The 16119-nt window shown below is 36.1% G+C and overlaps 1 protein-coding gene across 7 annotated transcripts; it reads left to right on the forward strand.

Annotated features, from left to right (window-relative positions):
• The first annotated feature begins 9676 nt into the window (after nucleotides 1-9676).
• LOC110900298 (ankyrin repeat and zinc finger domain-containing protein 1) lies at nucleotides 9677-14929 on the forward strand. Of its 7 annotated transcripts, none has more exons than XR_004876525.1 (9): nucleotides 9681-9971; nucleotides 10822-11252; nucleotides 11765-11879; nucleotides 12132-12737; nucleotides 13260-13337; nucleotides 13781-13905; nucleotides 14080-14162; nucleotides 14307-14389; nucleotides 14697-14917. XR_004876525.1 is itself a non-coding variant. In XM_022147195.2 (8 exons), the coding sequence occupies exons 1-7, from the start codon at nucleotides 9699-9701 to the stop codon at nucleotides 14118-14120; spliced, it is 1659 nt and encodes a 552-aa protein (XP_022002887.1). In that variant the 5' UTR covers nucleotides 9684-9698; the 3' UTR covers nucleotides 14121-14162; nucleotides 14307-14511. The 7 variants fall into 7 exon arrangements, 4 of the variants coding, with proteins under 4 accessions (XP_035837617.1, XP_035837615.1, XP_035837616.1 ...); XR_002570899.2 differs by having other exon boundaries at nucleotides 9684-9971; nucleotides 13781-13895; nucleotides 14697-14929; XR_004876526.1 differs by lacking the exon at nucleotides 14697-14917 and having other exon boundaries at nucleotides 14307-14511.
• The last annotated feature ends 1190 nt before the right edge of the window (nucleotides 14930-16119 follow it).

A 16119-nucleotide genomic window follows, 5' to 3' on the forward strand; every position in this document is an offset into this window, starting at 1 on the left:
AAAGTCCACGAAAAGCACTAAAAAACATAAAAATATAAATAACTCATAGAAATAAGCGTTTTTGGCCTGAACAGTGGTTTGTAGAAAGATGGGCTTCGTTCTCACGATGGTTTCGCCTGGTCGCACGCCCAAAACGGACACCTGTAGCCTAAGTTAGAGCCATTTTAGTGAAGCCCCTTTTGTCACGCGATCTTGGGCCTCCAAATAACAAGATGACCCGCTCCTCCACACTTGGGCCCGCATCACCAGCTTTTATGAGTTCTTTTGGTTTTGGATTTGAAAGCTGTGGGAAACATTTCCTGATTGGATGCCATCATTTTATTACAGTTTGTCTACTCATCTTAACCAAGAGCCAAAGCTTAGGTCTTAAATCTTGAAAAAAAATATATTTAACATTCATTGATCTATAACGTAACTAATTTGACCTCAAAAGTCTCCTTTTAAATGTATTAGATATATTCGGATGGAGAGCGAAATAGATGTTGGTACACTTTATGTGGACGCGACTCGATTCGATTCGACTCGGTTAGGCTCGGCTCATGCCCGATGTCACGACATTCCTCCGTCGTGCGCCCTAGAGTTCGACACGCGAAGCATGAAGAGCCGCAATCTGTCATCACCATGACATCACCATGATGATGTCATGATGATGATGTCCTGTAGGTTGACCAAATGACAAAATGCATGAAACTTTTGAATCTGCATACGTGTTCTAATACATGTTCGGCCAACTTACTGGATTGGGCCTGTGTACTCACGAAGACCATTTTGCTTGTGATGAAACCTCCTGATCACTCATGCTGTGACGAAAGGCCTGAGGTTTCGTCAGACATAAACTTTCGTCGCCCAATGAACCTTTCGTCAGGTAATGAATAGGTTTCGTCGGGTCCATGAGGTTTCGTCGAGTGCACCCTATATAAACAGAAGTAGATAGAACACGGAAGAGATAGAATGTAGTGAGAGAGAGTTGTTGGGTTGCTTTGTATTAGTCGAATCTTGTACCGAAACTCTGTCGAAATCAATACACGAAACCGTTAGTCGTTAAATATCTTTACGTATTGTTCATTCTCTCGCTCGGTTTGTGTCGTAGCTTGGATTCCGCACTCGCTACAGCATCTGAAACAAGAAATCATCGTAGTTCGACGATCCGTATCGGGACCTACAAGTGGTATCAGAGCCAAGGCTCTCATCCTTGTTAAAACCGAGTCTTGGTGTCAAGTTTTTGAAAGTTTGAGTTTTAACAGTTCTATGGTTAAATCTTCGAAAATCTTGGTATTTTGCTTTTAGTTCATAAGAAAACCTTGTTTAAAACTCATTTATGTATGGTGTGTTAAGGTTTTTAGTGAAGTTTCTTGGAAAATTTGTTTTCGGAAACTTTTCCGGTGGCCGGTAAATTCAAAAACTCATCGTGTTCATCATATTGTTCTTCAAGACATTCAAAATTTCTGGATGTTCAAGTTGAATCTGCTTCGTGTTTGACTGAATTATTGTTGGAAATTACTATAATATTATTTGTTGAAAAAGTTGTAAGAAAGGCTAAGATTGTCTGTGAAAAAGGAAGATTTAGAACTGTTTGTTTTTAACTATCTTGGGATTTTCTTCTATTACCTTTCATAATTCAGAAAAGGTAGTTTCCATTTACAAAGGAATCTTACCTACTTCTGTTCACGAAAGGTCATTCAGTTCAACAAAAACATCTTTTCTTCATGGGCCATCTCAGTTAATTAAGTCTAGTAGAATTAATTTTGGGCTTTTTATTTCTATTGGGCTTTAAGTGTTCGTGGGTTAGTGTTTTTTTAATTAATTTTCTTTAGGCCTGGTTTTGTTCGAAGTAAACATCGGCTGGTTGTATCACAGTTATTTCACTGGGAAGGTGTTATTTGGCCAATACACCATGACTTCAGATTGGTGGGGTTGGAAACAAGATCCCAATGCGGATATGTATACGGGTAAAGGTTTAGTTCCTTCATGGGCTCAGTCTCCCACAACGTCGTCATCAGCACAAATGACCCCTATTACGGCAAACCAGTGGGCACTTTTTACTAACCAAAATCAAAGTATACAAAGTCTTCTTTTGAGCGAAAATGAAACCGGTAGTAACAATCGTCCACCGAAACTGATGCATATGAACGAGTATCCCGGTTGGGAAGAAAGATTTCATACGTATGTTCTTGGGCAAAACACGGAGTTATGGTTATCTTTTACCACGAAATTCGATCAAGCACTTGAAGAAGCCGGTTCAAATGCTGCAACGTTTGGAGATCTTTCTGCCGAAGATAAAAAGGCATATGATTTAGAAAAGAAAGAATATTCAATTCTAACTCAAGCCTTAAACAAAGATATTTATCATCAGTTTGTGAGATTCAAAACGACAAAAGGTCTATGGGATGCATTGAAGGCGAGAGGTCACGGAAATGCATCATCACGCAAACTGAGACATGATCTGCTCAAAAAGGAATTCGACGGCTTCATGTGTATGAAAAGGGAGTCACTGGAAGATCTTACAAGTCGATATTATCATCTGTTGAGTGAAATGGGTAATTTTGGGGTAGTGGTAACTCCGGAAGAGGTTGTCACAAAGTTCGCCGATGCATTGCCAGTTCAATGGAATGGTTTCTTGGAGATTCTGAAGTATAATGGCACGCTGGCTACAACCAACATCCATGATTTCATTCAACTCTTGGAGAACAAAGATCAAGAGGAAATCAGGAAGGCAAAAAGAGTGCCAGTTCCACAAAATCCCGAGATGTACTATGGAAACTGTAGAGGGACCAGCACAGTTACAAAACCTGCTTAACATGCTCAGCTTCAAATGGCTTTCGTCTCGAGCACCGATATGTATGGAACACCAAAACCAGCTGCCCCAGAGCAAAGCTATCAGTCTACTGGAGTACCATCATTTCTTGATCCAAACTACAAAAGTCAACAACAAGCCTGCTATGGAAACGCTTCATCAACAGTCAACGCTGGTCAACCAACTAATTCAAACACAGTTCGGCTAGACACTTCAAGTTTCTCGAAAGTGAGTGTTGAGGTGGCAAAGGAACATATGGAGCTGTTAAACACTTTGGTGATTGCCTACTGTGGGTTGGTAGCATGGAAAATTGGGAATATCAATTTGACTCAGGAAGATTATCAGAAGATAGATAAGGATGAAATGGATTTGATGGATATCAAGTGGGCATTTCCTAGTGCTGTGAGGCGAGCAAAAGACTTCATGGAAAGAACGGTAGAACCAACTTGGAAAGCAAGAAGGACACCAAGTATGGGTTCGATAAACAAGCGGTCAAGTGTTTCAATTGTGGTGAACAGGGTCATTTCAAACGGGAATGTACGAAGCCAGCTCAGCATAGGAACCAGAATCCGTTCAGAAATCAAGGCAATCAACAGAATCAGACTCAAACCAGGAATAATGAGCGTGCGACTGCAAACAATACTCATCAAGCAGGTCCATCAAACAACAACCGAGCTCTTGTAGTGCAAGTTGATGAAGGTTGTGACTGGTCGATTCAACTAGGTGGTGGTGATCAGGGTGGTACAACTTGTTTTGCTGAAGTTGTAAAGGATCTAAAACACGCGTGTGGTGGAGAATCTACTGATGAAGACAGTTCTGGTTATAGTGGAAGCTCAGATGAGGAAACCTTAAGTTCAGGAGAAGACGGCACGGATGAAGTGTCACATGAGTCCATTGATGCAGATGTTGAGGAGTTCTTAAGGGAAGCTAAAGCAGGAAATGATAGAAGATCTATTCTGGTAGATCAAGCTGCTTATTCTTCTTCTTTATCTTCTCATCATTCAGCCTTTATGGCTAATGTTGGCAGTTCGTCAAGTCAGGTATGTGTCGATGAATCTAAATCTGATAAATGTGAAAATTGTATTGATTTGGGTGGGAAATTGTCTGACTTCAAAGAAAATATGATGATTTGCAAAGCAAGTATGACGTGACATTTATCCACAATCAAAGTTTGATTGTGGATCTCGCGAAATGCACAGAGGCCAACTTGTTCCATAAAAATCATGAAAAAGAATTTAAGAAAGTAATTGACACATTAAAGGAAGATAAAACCATACAACACCACCAAGAACCACCATAGCCATCATACAACACCGCCACCGTACAACACCACCCTCACCATCAGAGCCCCATTGAGACAACGATATGTTCTCTTACACCACTGCTGCACACACAGAGTTGCTAAAAAATTGAAATCACAAAAGAAAGCAAATGAATATCATACAACATAGCAAGGAGTATATCACCACCATAGCAATCATACAGCCGCCACACCGGAATACGAACCATTCTGTCGCCGCATCCCTGATTCTGTTACGCCACTATCGCGCATCACCATCACCATCAAAGCCCCACCTAATGTCGCCACTGAAACCCTAACGCCACTACTAAACCCTAACCGCCTGTCCGCCTCTCTCTCTCTCGCTCTGGTTTTGGACTACGATTTGTGTATTTTACAGCCGGATCTGGACATCAGGTGCAACATAAGATCTGGACAGGTTGTTAGACCTGATAATGTGGTTGTTGAGTTGTGTAGAAGCTGGTAACGAGTTTGTTTATATTAGTTTGTAGGGTTAGTGGAGACATTGTTTTTGTAGATGTTAGTTATTTAAGTCATGGATAGGTTTGAATTGAAACATTTATGTTAGGGTTTATGAGTTGTTAAAGAAGATAAGAGGTGTGATGGTGGTGAGAGTGGAGAGGTGTGGCTGTGGTTGGGGTATATGTAATTTATTAGATGTATGTTATTTATTTTTATAATATATTAAAATTTTATGCATTAAAGACTTGTTCCTTATACTCTTGTGCATATAAGACTTGTACTTCATGTGTAAATGACCAAATTACCCTTGTAGTTAACAAACTTGGTGGATGGAGTTAGAAATTTGGACTCAAATGGTTAAAGAAAATGCTTATGGGGACTCAGGTCGTTAAACTTTTTGCTTTTGGACTCAACTAGTTAAAACTCATAAAACACAGGGACTCAAAAAGTAATTTACCCCATCAGTGATCTCCGGATAAATAACCATTCATCTTCATCGTACCCGAGAGCAGAAGCTGTCGCCCGAAACCCACAATTTCCATCACCTAATACGTTATGTATGCGTGTAACATACGCATGGACGATTTTTGGAATTAGATGAATATATTTGTGTATCACTTGTGATGCTTGATCTTGGTTCAACCCCATGAAGTCATAGCCCGACGCACTTGTAGCGTTGGCGAAAGAACTTTGTCCAACAATATCTTGGTTCAACCCCATGAAATCATATCCCGGTGTGTTTAAAAGGTTGGCAAAAAAACCTTGTCTGTCAGTATCTTGGGTCATGAACGGACTTTGTTCACCAGGAAGGAACAGGAACTTGATAGTTTACAAATGGACTAGCGTAGTAGCCCGTATTATCATCATAGTCCTTGAATGGTTTTTTTCCATCAATATCTTGATTTATGAATGAACTTGGTTCACTAGGCATTTGATAGTTCACGTCTGGACTGATGTAACCAACATAATCATTATGGTCCTTTAATGAACTTTCTGTAGCAGCCTCTAGATACCCGAATGAACTATGTCTCCAAGGCTCTTGAGTGTAATCATGCTCTTGGAAGTTCACAAATGAACTATGTCTGGCAGGTTCTTGAGTGTAATCTTGCTCTTGATAGTTCGTAAATGAACTGTGCCTTGCAGGCTCTTGAGTGTAATCATGATCTTGGGAGTTCCCAAATGGACTATGCCTTGGAGGCTTTTGGGAATAGCTTCGTTGAAGGGGAGGTTTAGCAATTACACCGTTCGGTTTTTTTTTGTTGTTTGGATTTTGTAGTTGGTCGTCCACGAGTATTTTCTTTAACATCAGGTTCTTCAACAAAAGGTATGCTTGGATTGGTTATTTCTTTTAACTTTTGTAGTAAACTTTTCTTTCCAGACTTGGATCGATTATCAAAGGCTTTTTTAAAACTTTCCAACTCGACGTCACAAGTAATATCCTCACAAGATACTGCTAACTCGAGTTTCCTTCAAAATTCATCGACCGAATCTAAAGGAATAGATTGACCTGCATTGAAGCATAAGTTGTCAGCTTTTAAATATTACCAAAAAAACTTTTTGATAATTTATATTTTCTTAGTTTAATATACTGACCTGCTTTCTTATACTTTGAGATTTCACAAGCACAAGGTAATCCATAACACCTACGAACTTGACAACGTCAATGTGAACGATTTAAACGACGCTATGCTATTATTATATCAAGTGCTTCATGAGAAATAAAACCACGTAATAGCTTCAACATTGGTAGGTTGTGTTTATGCATTAGAACAGTATGATGAAGCATAAGTAGATCACTCTTTTAACAAGTAAATTTATGAATACATAAATTATGATGCAGCCTCTGTTTGAATTTAATACGATGAAATAAAAATAGTGATAGGTATCAATATAAAAATCTCAGGTAACAAATAGGGAAATAAAAAAGAATATAATGATGCATCTTTTGAATGCAGTTTGATATGAAAGGCACTAAAAAACAAATTAAATATCTTATGAAATATAAATTTGATATGAAATGCACTAGAAAACAAACTAAATTATCTTTTGAATATAATAATGTTTGCTGTTCAAAAAAAATATAAAAATAAATAATAATAATAATAATAATAATAATAATAATAATAATAATAATAATAATAATAATAATAATAATAATAATAATAATAATAATAATAATAATACATTACTATTACTAATTGTAAATCTATACTATATAATAAAGGAAACCACTTTAGGGACACTTGTCATTATATTAGCCAATCTCTAATAGATAATTATAATTTTAGTTTAATCTCTTATAATTAATTATAAATAACCCCTTCTATTAAATATTATTTATTTTAATATTTTATATTATAGATAATCCTCCAACAAAATATTATTAGTTTAATATCTAATGGATAATTATTATTTACTTTAATCACCTTCTCATTATAATATTATTTATTTAAATTAATTATATTTAAACGTTTTGTTTAGTTTGGTATCAAATAGATTTTACGAAACTTAAAACAAAATTAACTAATATTATTTATCATTTATACATTTACGTAATTTTAAATAAAGGGTTAAATTTATTGAGACTTCGTTAACAAATTTTACAACAACAGAAAAATCTATTTTTATCACGAAAACCAAACTTTGTATTAATATATTAAATAATTTTATTTTCACTATACAAAATTACATTAACTCGACCCATATACATGAGGTTTTTTAAGATATAACTTTTTATTATTTAATATATAAAATTATATTTATTCAATTCGTACAATACACGGGGTTTTTTAAGGATATATATTTTTATTATTTAGTACAGAAAACTATATCTATTCAAACCGTGTAATTCGCATATTTATAAAGATTTAATTTTTTATTATTTGGTATATAAAATTACATTTATTCAACCCGTGTTATAAATAAGGTTTTTTAAAGATGTATTATTTTATTATTTGGTAAACAACATTACATTTATTACATTACACCCGTGTAATACACATGGTTTTAAAGATATAAATTTTTTATTTGGTATATAAAATTACATTTATTCAACCCGTACAATATGGTTCTTATAGATATAACTTTTTATTATTCAATATATAAAATTATATTTATTCAACCCGTACAATAAATGAGGTTTTTAAAGATATATTATTTTTATTATTTAGTATATAAAATTTATTTATTCAACCCCGTGTAGTACACGGGGTTATAACCTAGTAATAGTAATAACAAAAACACAAAAGGACAATAAAATATAATAACAAAAAGAAAAAAAAACAATATAATATGAGAGAAGGGTATAATTAGTAAAAAGGAGAGGTATATTTAGTAGCACCCTTAATTTAATTAAAAGTTATATATGTACCGGTATAATATTTACGTAGTTGCATTCATTATTAATAAAAGGTAGTAAAAGAGTACTAAATTATCGTAACCCCAATGAAATTATTGACGGGTCAAAGGCATTACGTAGTTGCATTCATTATTAATAAAAAGTAGTAAAAGAGTACTAAATTATCGTAACCCCAATGAAATTTACTTGGGGGCTCATGAGAGTTGTTTAAGAAGCTGGGCTGGCCCAGTTAACTTAGCAACGACAACGACCAATGTCCCCTTTGCCCCATTGGGGACGAATGGAGTTTACTTTCGGCCACTGTGCCGTCGTTTTCATATGCTCCACAACCAAGCCCAAAACATGTTGGTGTTTTAAGAGGGGGCATTTCTTATGGACTAAGAATCTCTCCTAACCACAACCGATATGGAATTTGCCTTGATTAACATGGGCCAATATAACACCCTAGGAAAACCTGGACACAACTAAACCCGAAGAAGTGCTAATGGAACATAGTCGCATAGTGTTACGTAATTACGAACTGTTACATAATCACGTACCGTGATACTAGTTTTTGAAGGCATATTACGTAATTAGGTATCGGTCATAATCATGTAAGTTTATACTCATTTATGAATATAATGCATATTATGTAATGTTGTAACCACCTATTGGTATCTAATGACGTAGCTTGTAAAAATGTAAATATTAAAAACTATGACAATGCCCTACTCAAATAAGAAAAAAGAATAAAATGTTCGTGGTGTAAATCCTGTAAAAAATGTAATGTATGAAAAAATTATAGCTGTTTAAAAGAACCGTGAAGGAAGTTGGTTTAAAAATCAGCAATAGTGTCTTTTCTTGTATTGCCTTTTCCCTAGTTATTTTTGTTGTGTGATTGTTTGATTTAAGGACCACCTAATCTCAATTACTGGATTATTAGATCAATGTTCCGTATTGTCTTGTACACTTACACGGATTTGATGCTTTGTACATACTCTATACCTTTTTACATGTATTAATTTCCAACTTTTCTATGTATAATGGTGTTTTACCTACCTCATGCTTAGTGTGTGTAAAAATATGATTTTTTTTCTTTTACTATTAACCCCAAACTTTTTTTTTTTTTTTTTGCATTTAACCTCACAAAATTTGATTTCTGACTCTTAGGCTTCTTAGCCAAATACTTTTCATCTTTTTGCAAATTTAATCTCACAAATTTTGATTTTTTTTTAACTTTTAACCCAAAAGTTTTCATTTTTTTGCAATTTAACCTCACAACTATTGTACCTTCAACTTGGTCCTCTATACTTTTCATTTTTCACAAATTTTTGTTTTACGTTTCGTTCTAAATTTTATGTGTTAACACGACGCAACGTGCATGTGTGGTTCAATGTTTTTACGTTTCACTTTCCATTTTGTTTTAAATTTTGTGAGTTAACATGATGCAACGTTCGTTTGTGGTTCAATATTTTTACATTTGACAAGTCCATTGCAATGCGCGGGGTCTTAGATGGACTTAGTATTTTCTTTTCTATATTTCACGTTTTGGTCTAATTTATTCGCATTAGCACACCGCAACTTCAATGTTGTTACTCGCTAGCGGTGGTGTAGCATTGTTTCTGTTTGGTATGGTTTTACGCCCTCACCGCAACGTGCGTGTGAGGGGAAGGTTGTTTAATAGTAGTTATAATATCAGATTGGACTCAAGTGACTGGGCCTAACTTGTTAGGATGACTGGGCCCAACTTATATGTGACTGACGACTCCAACCAGTTATCTTCCCCCTTGGATTGGAGACGACGAATGGAGTTTACTTCCGGCGACCGTGCCGCCGTTACCCATTCAGACGAACATAAACGACGGCACTGTTCTTCTATTTTCAAACTCCCGTCAAACTTCACGAGTTCCTTCCGTTTCATTGAATTGCTTTCATCTTCTTCCCACCAAATCGAAACGACGTCGGAGAAGAATTTTACTATTCATACCGAGAGGTGGACGTGTAACACCTGTAATTACAGTTTTGATTCCCTTCATGACCAGCGGTCTCACTTCAAATCAGATTTTCATAGATTCAATGTAAGTTCGCTTAACCTAACTTAATTTAATTAAATGTCATATAGAGACGACTATACAATGCCTGTTTCTTTACATGAATTTGTAATTGATTCCATATATGTGTCAATAAGTGTGTCATGTATGTACTAACCATAGTTGCCGAAGGGTAAGCCTTGGGTCTAAGTGTGCACCCAAGGGGTTTTGACAATATAGGTACTAACCAATATATGTGTTTATCAAGGTGCAAACCAGGGCACATAGCATAATAAACATACCATTTTTAAGGATTTTACACTTGTTTTAGGTTTGTTTAGGGCTATTTCAAACCAGTTTGGCCGGAATTTGTAGATTCTTTTTACCGGAAATAATAGAATTTGGCCGGAACCGCACCGGATTTTTGCTAAAATCTTACCGGAACCTCGCCGGAACATTACCGGAGCGTCTGAATGGCTGTAAGGCGCTTTCTTTGCAACTCGTCTTGTTTGAGGGCCCTAAGTGTGCGCCTGAAGGGCTGTTGACAACCTAGGCACTAACCAATTCCTTGACTCAGTTTAGATATATGTAGAATGTATGTCTCTGTTTTATACCTAAGAAGCCTGAATTGTGAAATAAATTACCATGATAATGGTTAAAAAAACAGATACATATTCAGTAGGCATCAATCTTCATACAGATTATAGTTTTTGTTGATGAGATGATGTAATATAGAGGCTTCTGATAGGAATAAACAAGTATAAAGATAGATTAGTCAACGTTTGAGAAGTCAATTGGATCTCCCACGGTTTTTACTTGAAGAGGTAAACCAACTCTCTTAGTGATATATAATCATTGGTTAATATTTGTGTTTCACAATTTACTTTTTCTTTCTCAGATAAAGCTAAGTATTGCAGGGAAGGATACTATCAAGGAGGATGATCATGATATTATATCAAGTATATCAGGTTCAGAAGACAAAGATAACAGAGAATCTGGTGGCCATGATGATTTAAGTAAGGGATTGATGGTGAGTACAAAACAGAAAGTTTCTATACGTCTGCCAAATGGAGAATCAATTTCATTCTGGAAGTGCTTGCTTTTAGGTGACAATGAGAAAATTCGCTTTGAACATGATTTATCTGGACCCATAAAGGATGACGATACGCCGTTTGTGACAGTGAGGGAAGTGATTGAGAAAATGCTCAGTGTGATCAATGAGCCTAGAAACAATACATGTTTGAGAGTTATCTTGCTTGCTAGCGCTGGTCGTTTTGCTGGTTGTGTCTTTGATGGAAACACTGTTGTCACCCACAAAACATTTCACAGGTTCGTCCTTTTCTTAAATGTTCTATTTTTAGGTACATTTTGAGTTCAACTTAATTTTTTTTTTCAAAATAAAGTTTGCTTAGGAGCTTGAGACTGATCTCGATTTGACTGGACATACCACATACTTCGTCACTTTTTGAACTAGTATAATACCCATGCGTCGCTCAGGACGTCTCCTTCTAAATATTGTAATAATACTATTGGCATATGGTATACTTACACATTAAGAAACATGTATTAAATTAGGTATAAAACTTCAAAGTAAGTATGGTCACTGTCACTGTTCATAACACAGAAGGCTCTTATATGATAGACTACCAAGTCCTTCATTGTCACTGTTCTTATGATATTTGGTCAAAATAATATGTAGTAAGCTCTAATATGCAGTTTTAGTCTTATTAGTTTCACTTCTATTAGTAGGTCTCTGTTACATGACTTAAATGCTCTGTTGCTTTCAAACTAAATACGGTCAGTTGGGAAAAATGCTAAAAATGCTACCTTTTTTCACGTAGATATGTAGTAAGGGCAAAAGCTGGTAAGAAGCAATCGGCAGAAGATGCTGGTGGCAATATTGCACATTCTGCAGGAGCTTCAATTCGACGGCACAATGAACTTGCTTTAACCAAGGCATGTTTTAACATACTTTTTTTGAAAATTAAAATATACATACATACATACATATTCCACTTTTGGAAAGTTGTTGTTTTGACCTGTATAGTCAAAGTAAGACAGATAAAAGAACAAATATGAAATAGATGACGTTGTGAATGCATAGTAGTTTCATAACACAGAAGGCTGCATTTGTCAAACACTTTCGTTTATTTCTTGCATGCTGTAATTGTTTTTTAGTTCTTTGACTGATTCTCATTTAACATTTAGGATATCCGCGAACTACTCACTGCATGGAAGCCGTATTTTGATCTATCTACTGCTATTTTCATTCATGCTCCTTCACACAACCGAAAACAGCTATTTAATGGTGAAAATCCATGCTTTAGATGCCAGAAACATGTTATCAGACACATCCCATTAACAGTTCAAAGGCCAACATTCAAAGAAGCTCAACGGTTATATAAAATATTGACACGAATCTCCACTGAACCAGATGAAGAAATATCACCTGTTATCAAAGAAGATTCAACAAGTACACTTGTCACAGAAAACACAAATAATAACCTGGAAATTGAGAATCTTTTAGAAGATGATCTTGTTAAAAATGTGCAAAGAGTGCATATGTCATTGCCTTTACATGAAGCAGCAAAAGCTGGAAATGCAGAGAAAGTTCTGGAACTACTAGAACAAGGTTCTGATCCTTGTGTTATAGATGAAAGGGGACGGACTGCTTATAGGCTTGCAGCTGGTAAAGAAGTAAGGAATACGTTTAGACATTTTATGGCGTTGAACCCGGATACGTGGGATTGGCAAGCTGCCAAAGTTCCCAGCCCGTTAACAAAAGAAATGGAAGAATCTCAGAACGTAAAGCAGGTATCTTCTGCTGTGTATGGTTTTGTCTATATTGTTCCTGTCCATTTATATACTTGATTGTGTATAGTAGTCTGAAATCGCCACATTTAGAGGTGGCTGGCTAGACAGGTTGGTGGGTGGGTTGCATGATGGGTCAATGGGCCAGGCTGGTTGGTTTAGGCAGCACACGCTTTATTGTTCCTTTGAAAGGTTTTTGACAGGCCTGGCTCTGGCAAATGGGTCGGGTTGGGTGGGTTTGGGTTGCGGGTCAAAACGGATTTGGGTCAGAACGGGTCGGGTCGAAACGGGTCGATTTAAAAAAGGTTATTTTGGTTCGGGTCGGAACGGGTTTGCTCAGAAGGGGTTTCGGGTGACCCATTCCCTTCTAGTTATTTCTTTTTTGACACATTTTAGATAAAGCATGATCCAAGTCTTCCATTTTAAAAGTAAATGGGCTCGTATTGCCGCTGAGGTAGCATTGTCAGTGTTTCATCTATATGTCCTGTGTTTACTAATAGCCAACTTTATATAATTGTTTTTAAGGCGAATAAGGATGCTAAAAGGAAAGCAAGAGCCAAAGAGCTGAAACGGATACACAAAGCTACAAAAAAGAAGGCTAAGGTGTTTATTTTATTTCTTTTTCTTTTTTCTAACATGAAACATGATAATGCAATCTTCATTGAAATTATTTATATCCTTTTCAACGGTTTTCAAGAAAATATAGTTCAAAATCACCCGTTTTAATACAAATGGGTTGAAATTGTGACCTTTGGTTATTAAATGATCATCAGTTATCCTTTTGAGGTTTCCCTGTGAAAACCATTACCATACAATTATTGGTGTATTCAACTTACTACATATAACTTGTATTGTTGTCCCATAAAAACTGTAATATTATAATTTTCAACTATTCCATGAATTTGTAAATAAAAAATTTGGGAAGTTTTCTAGTAAAATTATTATAAAAATGAATTTAAGACATTTAACTAATAGCAAAACTTTCTTCTTATATTAAGAAAATTCATAAAAGATTAACCAAGGTTCTAGTAAAATTCAATTTGCAGGAGGGCGTTCCGTCCAGCCATCAAGGAACTCGCTGGATTTCCAGTAGGGTTGCGGGAGCTTTGGTTTTGGTTTTTGGGAGTCTGGTGATGATAGCCTTTGGTCAAATGGTCAAAGGTAGGTGGTGGTTAACAAAAAGTCGTCGTGTTCTTTTGAAATATGATATGAAACAAGTTCCAAACCTTTTTGAAATCGCGAATGCTATAAATTTGCAATATTTTTATTTCTTTGGAACCTTTTTGGTTCTCCAAAACACACACAACTTTAAGAACCTTAACTTTTAGTTTCTTTATCATTGCAGGAAGAAACCACAAAGAACGCAAGATGATTAAATGGAGGTGATTCGTATACTTTAAAAGTTATTCTTACACCCTAAAATACAACGTAAGTAGCATGTTGTCTTCTTTTGTATAGATGTTAACTTTGATCTATTTACTTATAGTTTCATTGATATAACTTCTATTTCATATCTTATGAGTAACGCGAAAAAAAGTCAAATGAGTTTAAAGCCTGGCACTGTTATCCCAGATCACTGCTGTTCAAGGAGTGTGTGCGAAACCTAGCCAATAGTTGTTCCTGTCAGCCGTTCACAAAAAAAGGATGTTATAAAGGTATTATACATTTACCTAAGGAGACTCACTACAAATTTTTTATTTCTCTTTGTTGTATATTAAAGACTTGTGTAGAGCATATTAAAAGAATAAAACCTATTAAATCACTCTATTATTTGAAACTTATTTTTATTAGTCATATATGACACACTAACTAATAACTATATCTAAAAATACTAAAATATTTAAAAAAAAAAGTGTTTTCGGACAACTACTAAATATATTTCAAACTTGCCAAAGTGATTGTGATTTGTTTTATATTAGTATTGTGGTACAATGATTTAAGACTAACATCTGCAACATGAAGCAAGGGAAGAGAAGTTCAGGGGGCTTATGGTATCAAGAAGTTAGATTTTGGACCCATTTTCAAGATGTTCACTTTACCCCTCTATGTTCAAGTATGGTCTCCATTCTCATAGGATTCTTTTTGTAGTTTCTCGTTCAAATCTGTACTTATTTTGCCCTCAAATTTGTCGTGACATCTTTGAACATCGACGTTTTTTTTTTCGAATGGCTCATTTATTTTTGGAAAAAATACAAGCTTTGTCCTTTATCTATATACCTCGTTTCAGGCGGTGTCCTTTTCAACGAATTTTGACAGGTTTTGCCCTTTATAGGGAATTTTGTTGCAAGTTACGTCCTTTGAGCCTAACCCAGTTAAATTTTTCTGTTAATCTTATTACACATGGATAATTTAGTCTTTTTACTTATTTAAAGGACAAAACTTGTAATTTATTCTTTAAAAAATATTTAAGAAATATATATACACGTCTACACCTCTTCTCTTCACCCACCCATATGTCTAAACTCCATCATTTCCCAAACAGCGTCGTTCAACCCCCACCACCTCCTCCACCTCGCCACCGTTGCCGCCGCAACCGTCGTCCTCCCACCTGCCGGAACTGCCTACCTCCCCACTCCACCACCACCACCACCGACGGGTTGAGTTTGCTTAAGTTGTCACAGGTTGAGCTGCAAGATAATCTTTTGAGTGGTGAGTTTCCTGTGACTAAGTTGGGTTCGGTTAGCCTTGGTCAGTTGAGTTTGTCAAATAACAGGCTTACTGGACCGTTGCCGGCTAGTATTAGTAACTTTACTGGTTTGTAGAAGCTTTTGCTTGATGGTAATGGGTTTACTGGGCCGATTCCGGATGAGATAGGGAGGCTGCAGCAACTGTCAAAGATTGATTTCAGTAGCAATAATTTTTCTGGTAAGATTACGCAGAAGATCAGCGAGTGTCAGCTGTTGACGTACGTGGATCTCAGCCGGGTGAGGTTCCTACTGAAATCACAGACATGCACATTCTTAATTATTTGAATGTGTCGCGTAATCGTTTGGTTGGTAGGATTCCGGCGTCGGGGGTTCTTTGAATGTGCACATTATTAATTTTTTTTTATTATTTTTGTGAAATTATGAACAGGGGAAGAAGGGGTTTGAAACTTTGAATTGTTCTAGGGTTTAAGAAGAATTTTGGGGGTTTTTTTGTATGATATGTTGTACACTACTTGGTGCGTGAGAATATGTTCATTGGCAACATCAATGCAGCAGCAGAAGTGCTTTATGTGTTGGAGAATGCAGGGGCGGCGGCAGATGGCTGTGGTGGGAGGTGGTGGTGGATGATGGTTGATGGTTGAGAAGGGTGGCGGGTGGTGGGAGGTGGGAGATGGAAGATGGTGGTGGCAGTCTGGTAGATAAAGGTGAGAGAAAAAATAGAGAGAATTGTGTCTGTT

This window comes from Helianthus annuus, chromosome 13 (assembly GCF_002127325.2).
Source record: "Helianthus annuus cultivar XRQ/B chromosome 13, HanXRQr2.0-SUNRISE, whole genome shotgun sequence".
NCBI classification, from domain to species: Eukaryota; Viridiplantae; Streptophyta; class Magnoliopsida; order Asterales; family Asteraceae; genus Helianthus; species Helianthus annuus.

What these genes read in the sequence shown, in the direction of transcription:
- LOC110900298 (XM_035981722.1), top strand. Translation starts at nt 9,699, where the DNA reads ATGGAGTTTACTTCCGGCGACCGTGCCGCCGTTACCCATTCAGACGAA. An exon ending in CAGATTTTCATAGATTCAAT is followed by an intron (nt 9,972 to 10,821) that starts GTAAGTTCGCTT and finishes TTTCTTTCTCAG; the next exon opens with ATAAAGCTAAGTATTGCAGG. An exon ending in ACCCACAAAACATTTCACAG is followed by an intron (nt 11,253 to 11,764) that starts GTTCGTCCTTTT and finishes TTTTTCACGTAG; the next exon opens with ATATGTAGTAAGGGCAAAAG.